The sequence below is a fragment of the Poecilia reticulata genome, linkage group LG18 (genome assembly GCF_000633615.1).
Source record: "Poecilia reticulata strain Guanapo linkage group LG18, Guppy_female_1.0+MT, whole genome shotgun sequence".
Classification (NCBI taxonomy): domain Eukaryota; kingdom Metazoa; phylum Chordata; class Actinopteri; order Cyprinodontiformes; family Poeciliidae; genus Poecilia; species Poecilia reticulata.
Window position 1 is genome coordinate 19,934,772 of NC_024348.1, and position 9,044 is coordinate 19,943,815.

At 39.5% G+C, this 9,044-nt stretch overlaps 2 protein-coding genes across 2 annotated transcripts in view; one reads left to right on the forward strand and one right to left on the reverse strand.

Moving 5' to 3' along the window:
- LOC103480902 (endonuclease domain-containing 1 protein-like) overlaps positions 1–3,273 on the forward strand; it is a 10,073-nt gene extending 6,800 nt beyond the window's left edge. The window contains exons 3-4 of the mRNA XM_008436103.2: positions 1,449–1,678; positions 2,529–3,273. Coding sequence (XP_008434325.1) covers positions 1,449–1,678; positions 2,529–2,997 — 699 coding nt within the window. The 3' untranslated portion in view covers positions 2,998–3,273. The remainder of the gene's footprint in view (positions 1–1,448; positions 1,679–2,528) is intronic.
- Positions 3,274–5,365: 2,092 nt separating this feature from the next.
- LOC103480829 (tripartite motif-containing protein 16-like) lies at positions 5,366–9,044 on the reverse strand. The gene is made up of 2 exons (XM_008436013.1): positions 8,956–9,044; positions 5,366–7,589 (listed from the first exon to the last, which is right to left on the reverse strand). Exon 2 carries the CDS (start codon positions 7,540–7,542, stop codon positions 5,866–5,868), a length of 1,677 nt encoding a protein of 558 aa, XP_008434235.1. The 5' UTR covers positions 7,543–7,589; positions 8,956–9,044; the 3' UTR covers positions 5,366–5,865.

Genomic DNA, 9,044 nt, shown 5'->3' on the forward strand with positions numbered 1-9,044 from the left:
GGCGGGAATTGGAAAAAGAGCTGCTGTTGTTGTTAATTGGATATTTCAATATTAAAAAGGCAGGACTGCATGGTGGGAAATGTCTCCCTGTGTAGGTGTGGGTTCTCTCCRGATGCTCCGGCTTCCCCCACGTTCAACAGCATCAGGACTCATGTTCATCCACTGTAAGATTTTTATTTCAGATTCAAAACAGAAAATCAGACGATCACATTTATAAGGGAGATTTAGAGAAAGAACATGTAAACAACGTGGAACAGAAAGAGCTATCTACCTTCCTCCAAATCTGTCTATTTATATCCATCTGTCTGTCATCTACACATCTATCATAATATTTCTCTATATATATAAAGAGAGATAGATATATAGATTTTTATCAATATATAGTTTTATATACATATCTATCTATATAGATATAACTCTCTCATATATGTGTGTTTGTCTCTCTCTATAAATAATTAAATAAGTAAAAATTCTCCTTTTCTTTTCCTCTTATAACAAGCTAAATAACTCAAACTATTGCTTAAAAATTCGTAAATTAAGAAATGGCACCGCAGTCATTGGTCCTTTACGTTTTAAATGTTGCTTGAATATATCTACATATTGATATCTATATACACAAATCTTTTACACACGCACAGATATTTTGAGACTATTTTCACTCCATTCTTCTCCGTTGAGCTGCTATCAAGCTGCGTCTTTTTAAAATGTCCACTCGGTTCTCCACCGTCTTTAGAGGCAAAACCTTTGGCAGAAATACAGACGTGGTGGGAAGACGCTCATTCCAGGCTAAACAATTACAGTGAAGTTGAATAGAGGCATTAAAAAAATGGRTCGGCGATATTCAGTGACGCACAGTGAGTTGTTTGGTATCAGACAGAACGGGTCAGGAGAACAGCGCAGACCCGCCAGAACCTGCAGAACCAGACATCCCTCAATCATTTCCTGAAACCGAAAAATAATATAAATGGCAATTTAAAGAACAAGTCATACAAATAGATCAATAGTAAATAAATACTGTGAAGGGAAACCGCTTATTTTTTCAACATTAAAAACGTTTGTTAGGATTGTGTAGGAAAAATGTTTATCTTTTATAAATTCAGTGTTTTGTGGTCAATATTATTTCAACATTTTATTAATGTGTTGTACAAGTTTATGTCATGGGGAGGCGGCGCCAATGTCGTGTTCACATACACCTCAGAAAGTATGTAGTTGCRCCCCTGGCACCAGGGTTTGCTCTTTTGGTCAGACTCTGCATTCACACAACCCCAAACAAATCGGACTTTCTAGACAAACAAACTGGAGTTCAGTTAAAACGGACTAAACGTGCCGCTGTGAATGCACCCTAAAAAAGGGAGGAAGGCGTTCWTTTCACAGTGAGAAGAAACAAAACGATGTCTGTTCTCTGTCTTGAATTTATAATATCCAGTTTCATTCCTCACTTTTCACAGCTGGAGGATCCAAATGGAGACAAGAAGATGATCCCCGAAGATAAGAACAGAACCTACAACCACCAGGCCGGCGCTGTGGATTACAGATCCAACAGAACATTTGACCGGGGTCACATATTTCCTAGCTCCTACGCCTCAACCAAAGCGGACAAACTGTCGACTTTCACCCTGACGAACGTCGTTCCCCAAGCGGAGTCCTTCAACAAGGGCAGCTGGAACAAAATGGAGAGGTGTGTAGACTTCCAGGTCCAACATGGCCGACTTCACAACAGACTCACTCAGGTTCACTGAATTTATTCTGACGAGAGGGAAAAAAAATCAAGTCAGTTAACATCAGTCCAGCAGCTTCTGCCCCTATACAGTAAATAAACTACAATAAATAACCTGAAACAAACTACAGCCCAATATCTCTCACTGAGCAGTTAACAGTTGTAAAATTAAACATGCCTTAAACGCACATCACATACCAAAAACATGGCAAAATTACACACAAAACTCTTTGTATAATTAAATCACTCTAAAAATATATATTGTTATATAATACTTGTAAAGAAAAGCACAGTTACAGACGGCAGTAGAAAAAGGTGGAGGAGCTGTCGGTTACTGGTTGCTACGGTAACCGCCAACTGCCAAGAGCAGCTTTACTTTTGCACCAGTGAATGTCAGGAGAAAATAAATTTGGTAAAACAAAATTAATTTGAATAATAAATACATTTTGTTCACATCAAATCAAACCCTGTTACGTGTAAGACTATGACACAGTGGATAACTGGGACATTACTTTGTATTAAAGATTAAAAACATACCTAATGAGAGAAAATCAAGTAAAAAAACCCATGTATATAATTAAATAGATCTAAAATATATGCTAAAATGCAACATAACACAAGATCTGATCCCATACCACAGTTACAGACGGAAGCAGAAAAAAGGGGGAGGAGCTGCCAGTTACTGGTTGCTATGGTAACCACCAACTGTCAGGAGCCACATGACTTTTACCARTGAATGCCAAGAGAATCGATGTCAAAATGTAGCTAAAGTTAAGATCGATGACATTGTTGAAATGAAACCGTGTTCCAGGTGCACCARATGCGTGATGGAGAAGTACTGCGTCAACAGCAGCGGCGGTACCGGGGGCTTTGTGGTGACCGGGGCCCTGCCCAGCTCCAGCAGCACCCTCAACAACAGGGTCAACGTTCCCACCGCGCTCTGGTCGGCGTTCTGCTGCTACAGCGCCGTGGCCCAGGCGTGGATAGCGAGCGGGCACTGGGGCCGCAACGTCCAGGACGAGTCCAAACGCCAATATCTGAAGACGGAGACTCTGGAGGATCTCCAACACCGGCTGCGCAGGTCCAACTCTGAGTTTGTAATATTCCCTGGATCGAAATGTCCTCTGACAACAACCGTAACAGAGTTTTACCCAGAAATGAAAAACTGCCTCTGCCCACCGACCATCCCGGACCCTTCACCTTCTGTGTCTGGTCCGTCACATTCCCACCTTCTCATGCTCTTCTTCCCTTTCTTTTTATTCTCATATCATCAATTCTGATAATCAAGACAGACTGAACTGGGACAGTGAAAACCAGTAAATAATCATTGGGAACCTTTCTCTAATCTTTCCAGTCTGCGCTGCAGTAGATGGCGCCACCTTGAGGTAAAATTGGTTGCAATCCCCTTAGAAATGTATTCATGTATCCTTATTTATGTGAAACTGTTCAACATTATATGGAATGTGGTTTGTAAAGTTACACAATTAAAAATTAGCATCGATGATCTGGATTATTCAGTCCAGCATTAAAAAAATGGGGTTCATTTTTCAAAGTCATATTTTCTCTGTGCTTATCTTTCATTTATAATGTCAGTTTCAAACTAAATATTTAGTTAAACTAAATATTSAGCCTGAAGATAAACATTTAGTTGCCAAACRAAATTAAAGCTGGCTATTTAGTTAGAAGCTAAATATTTAGCTCCAAGATAGATTTAGTTTAGTTTGAAACTAAACAGCAAGTTAAATATTTAGCTCCTAACTATTTAGTTTGAAGCTGAATATTTAGTTTGCAAAGTAAATATTTAGCTTCATGTCAAAATCTTAGCTCCAAACTAAATATTTACTTAGCAATTTATATATTTAGCTTGAAGCTAAATATTTATCAAGCCAAATATTTAGTATACGCACTAAATATTTAGTGAGCAAYGTAAATATCAGCAGAAATTTACAGGAACTTGAACATGAACAGAAATAAACTKTAAAACGGATCAGAAAATCCACAAACTTTTCCAATTAAATCATTTTAATCCATTTTTTGTTAATTTTCTTCAAASTTTTYAGCATGCAACTTTAAAATACGTTGGTGCAAAAGATGTGATAGTAACACAGATTCGATGTATTTGTTGTTTGATATTAACGAAACCCGGACAGATTGTGACTTTGGAGATGAAGGGGAAACGTGTAGAAGCTGTTTTAGCTCCAGGACTTTAATATCATTTAAAAGAAAATTATACAATGAAAATGGCAGTAGAACATTTTTTTACTTCGCTACAAGCTGAAAAGATAAAATGCTGACTAACAGAGGTAGTGATGCCATAGTTRGATTCTCTATAAAACAAAAATGTTTTATTACTAAAGCAACATGATACAAACTGCTGGAAGATTCAAGTAAGGAACTGTTTATGCTTAGAGGTAGTGAAATCTGAGTTTAAAATAAAATAAAGACTTTTCTCCATCACTTTAGCTTCCAATGTGGTGTAAACTAAGGTGGTTACAGCACTGATATATGTAAATAATCACATTTTACACCAATTAGTCATCAAGCAATACAAAATATGTGATGTAAGTAATGCCAAGACTGAAAATAAAAACACATTTTTAAAAAATACAGTGAAAAATATTTCTAGTAATATTTAAAATATGCTCACTGTACTGTTACCAACAGGTTCATGTTGATGTCTACTTCTATTTTAAACTAAATGTTTAGTTTTTTCAAGAAAACATTTAGTTGGCAAGATAACATTTAGATTAGCTAAATCTTTAGCTTGCTAACTTAATATTTATTGGCATTTATAAATGCTAAATATTTACAAAGCTTAACTATATTTAGTTTACTTAAGCTACATATTTAGGTCTGAGTTAAATATTTAGTTTCCCAATCTTATAGTTTGTAAATAAAATATTTAACATTCCAACTAAAATTCTCCTTTTCTTTTCCTCTTATAACAAGCTAAATAACTCAAATTATTGCTTAAAAATTTGTAAATTAAGAAATGGCACCGCAGTCATTGGTCCTTTACGTTTTAATTGTTGCAAGAATACCATCATAAAAAACATTTATCCCCACGAAGACGTTTATAGTTCAATGATCCAGATCCCCACAAGGCTCCATGATCCTTCAGTCTCTAAATTTTAAACTCAACAACTTTCAAGATTTCTATGGAAAACTATGACAATYTCAACTACTATTACTGTTTATGMAGATGATGTTTTTACATTTTTAAAAAGTTAGTCTATCTAATGTTAATACAGTTTTTGGATCTCCAGAAACRAGATCAAGTCTGTACAGAGACGATAATAAAATATTTTCTTCCCATAGAAATGGCACCAAGCAGTTTTGTCCCATTTGATATGATTTATCCAGTACCTAACTGAGCCTGATGAGCTCCGCAGTGTCTCCATCAGAGTAAAGCATAAACCCAAACATGTAGCGGCTGAGTGAATGTGGGCTGGACTCTGTGGAGGAGAGTCATGGTACAGAGACGCTGTAGAAAGACAGAATACCTGCTCTGTGGTCCAGATCCATCATCTCAGTTTTCAACATTCATATCACTCCTACGTTTCCCTCGTGTTCCAGGCCTGGTTTATGACAAACTTTAAAAATCATTAAACAGCAGAAATTCTCCTGAAAGAAGACAAAACTACAGAGTGTGTTTTCAAACTKTCACTGAATTTATTTTTGCCTAGAGCAACAGAAATCAGAAAACAGACACTYGACTTTTAGCATTTTCTATAAGCAACTGAACTGATTGTAGTTGGTTGTTTTCACTCTAAGGCACATTTTTCATTTTGATACTACCTTCTCCTGGAAAATGCTGAAATGGCCACACTGGGTGCAAAAGCGGCGAGAAACAGCAATTAGCTTTCATTGAGTACAACAATAAACTATGGAAGAGCATTAGGGCCACTGAAAAAAAGCAAAGAATTTGGTCTTTAAAGCAGTTGGGCAAGTTGTGGAAGAGGACAACAAGCTTTCTGGAGGAACATGTTTGACTTTAGCCAGTTATTTCCATGGCCTAGAAGTCACTGAGGATGCAATTTATTAACAGAAGAGCAAAAAGGTTTACACCCAGGTCTGATTGAAAAAGGTTTACTCTTTTTATGACCCTAATTCTCTTCCATAGGAAGAAACCTAAATACACATTGAAGCTACTTCAGTTTCACAAACTCAGCGGTGTCGTTCGCAGAGTTGGGGAACCTCAGCCCGGCRTGTAGCGGCTGAGTGAACGTGGTCTGGATTTTCAGGAGGAGAGTCATGGTTTCAGAGACGCTGTAGAAGGACAGACTTCCTGCTTTGGGATCCAGAAACACTCCTATTCTGTACGAAGGAGGACTCAACACCGGCGTGTGGACAGAGTTCTGCCAGAACGTGTAACCGGCTGAGTGACAGTGCAGCGACCAGGACTTGTTGTTCCAGCCAAACTCGGATTTCTCCAAGCCTCCCGCTCTGCTGATGTTGCTGTATGAAACGGCGACATCGACAGCCCTTCCTTTCCACTGCACCTCCCAGTAGGAGCGGCCAGTCAGGTGCTCTCTGCTCAGGACCTGCAAAGGAATCTTGAATCTGTCTGTGTTGTTGGGGTAATTCTGCAGCGCTGCCGTCGATAAAGCTTTCCGGTCTCCTCTGGATAAGCGAATCTCCTGGTGCGCYGTGTCTGGGTCCAGTGTGATGTCTACTGCGTATCTTAAGAAGTCCTCTCTGGTGGATAGTTCTGGTTTTGACAATAAAACATCCACTTTTGATATCGTCTCAGAGATCTCCGGCCATCCATCGCATATCAAGTCCGCCACAATGGCTTTGACCGCTGACACAGCTTCTGTCACATTCTCAAAGTATCCTGGAGGAATGCCATCAAATATGGAGAAGTATGTAGGCCGACTAAAGTCTGCCCATACAGGACAGTTGAGGAGAAACTGGKTGTGATCCTSTGTGTKTGAGAGCTGCTCCAGCTCARCGTCTTTCCTCTTCAGCTCACTGATCTCCTGCTCCAGCTTCTTCTGAACATCTTTGACTCGACTCACTTCAGTTTCCTGCTGGGATCTGATCTGCTGCTTCACCTCAGAGCTTCTTTCCTGGAGGAGACGGATCAGCTCAGTGAAGATCTCCTCACTGTCCTCCACTGCTTTATCAGCAGAGACATTGATGGCCTCCACCTCCTGTTTAAGCAGCTTCACGTCCGCCTGCCGGGTCAGGATTCCCAACTGGAAGTCTCTTCGACATTCCTCCAGCTCCTTCTGCTTCTTGGTCCTTTCTGTCGCAGCAGAACCCGTCTTGCAGCCTTCATGTTCATCAACTAAGCAGAGGATACAGATACACTTCTGATGAAGGGAACAGTAAAGTTTCAGCGCCTCGCCGTGATGAGAGCAGATGTTCTCCTCAAGGTTCTTGCAGGGCTCCACCAGCTTGTGTTTTTTAAAGGCAGAAGATTCGTAATGAAGTTTAACGTGATTCTGACAGTAAGAAACTAAACAGACCAGACAGGACTTGACTGCCTTCATCTTCCTCCCAGTGCAGACATCACAGGCCACATCTTCAGGTCCAGCATAGCAGTGATCAGCTGGAGCAGCTTGGAAACCGTGGTGCTTCAGATCCCCCACCAGCTCCGCTAACACAATGTTTTTGGTCGGCACAGGCTTCGGTTTGAACGTCTCCCCACACCGAGGGCAGCTGTGGATCCCTTTCTGGTCTTCTTCATCCCAGTGGTCATTTATACAGCTCAGACAGTAGCTGTGTCCACAGGGAATAGTCGCCGGATCCTTCAGTAGACCTGCACAGATCGTACATGAGAAGGCCTCTGGGTCCAGCTTCACTTTCTTCTGAGCCATCTGATTGACAACTGGAGCACAATGTTGACGTAGAGAAGGAAGATGATCTAAGAGTGAACAAGAACATAAGATTAATTCTTATCAACCAATACTACAGAACCCAGGGTTCAACCAGGGTATTGTGAGCCTGGCAGGTCACCAGTCTTTACTTGCCACCCAACCAGACTTAAGTGTTGTCTGTTTATTTTAAACTGGATTTTTTATATATCACTCAGTTACAGTAAAGACGAGTTAAACTAGGTTTATAGTCAAATCGTTGAACTGGGTGCAAATGGGTGTGAAAAAACTGCACCGTCCCTCTACCTGCCGTTTTCACAAACACTATTGTTTCCAAATTAGGGAGCCTGCTCCTGAACCTCACAACATTTGTAGCTTAACTCATTTTTATTTTTCTACACAAAAACATGGTGTGCCGCTGGTGGGCTGTAGCACCCTTACACCAGGCTTAGCACGTATTATATAAACTAATGCTGATGGGTAAACATATGGACCAGTTTAACAGTTATCAGGGAGTTTAAATCTGCCTTAGTAAAAATAACTGAAAATCAATGGAGGGCACACCAACTCATATACATTTAAAATAAATAAACAGTGAAGCAGCTATGAGGTAACAAAACTGGATGCTAACTATTTCTTATGAAGCTGAAATCGTTGAGCATCTTTAATCTGCTCTGGATGAAACATTTCAACACTTAAACCTGAATTATATAACTCTACATTAAGGGCGGGGCACGTAAAACCAAGTTTGTCATTTGTGAAACCTTTATTTGATTGGTTAAAGTTCAATAAGAGGTTATATTAATGCTGAGAAAAAAAATGTGAAAGAATAATAATGTGATCAAGATGCAAAGAAAAAAGGGGGGAAAACCAGCAAGTAAGACTTTGCAAATCACAAGCTTGGTTTTAGATTTATTCCTGTATCAGTGTAGAGCAATCTGGTCTAGATTTGAAGAGTAAGTATTGAAATTGTTTTCTTGTTGTTTTTTTTTTTTACAATACTAAAACGCAAGCAAAACACAAGCAGYGACATTAATGTCATTGTTTATTAAAAATGGATATCATAAAAGGAAGATAGTGACGCCCCTCATTAAACTCTGCTTAGGGCCCCATACAATGGCTGTGACGTCAGAAACATGAAGCGTCCTGGGAGCAAAGTAATAAATAATGGCATCTTGAAGATATGCGGTTTGCTTGGTGAAGAAACACGCAAACATTGATAGGAAATATAGAGATTTATCTCTGCTATTAGTGAATGCAGGGCTCCGGTTCAACTGGAGAAACCACGCCGAGTTACTCGATAAGGCGCCTAATTTAAAACAGTTTACGTCTTTCTTTCCTGACTAAATGCAAGTAAAATTCAACAACTTGGCGCACTAATRGCAGAAAGAAATGCATCATAAATAATTTTCTTACCAGCAAGCACGCAACAGTAGCACTGTTCACAACTTCATCCAAAGAAAAACTTCTGCTCAGCTTCTTCTTCTTCTTTTCGTTTTAATGGC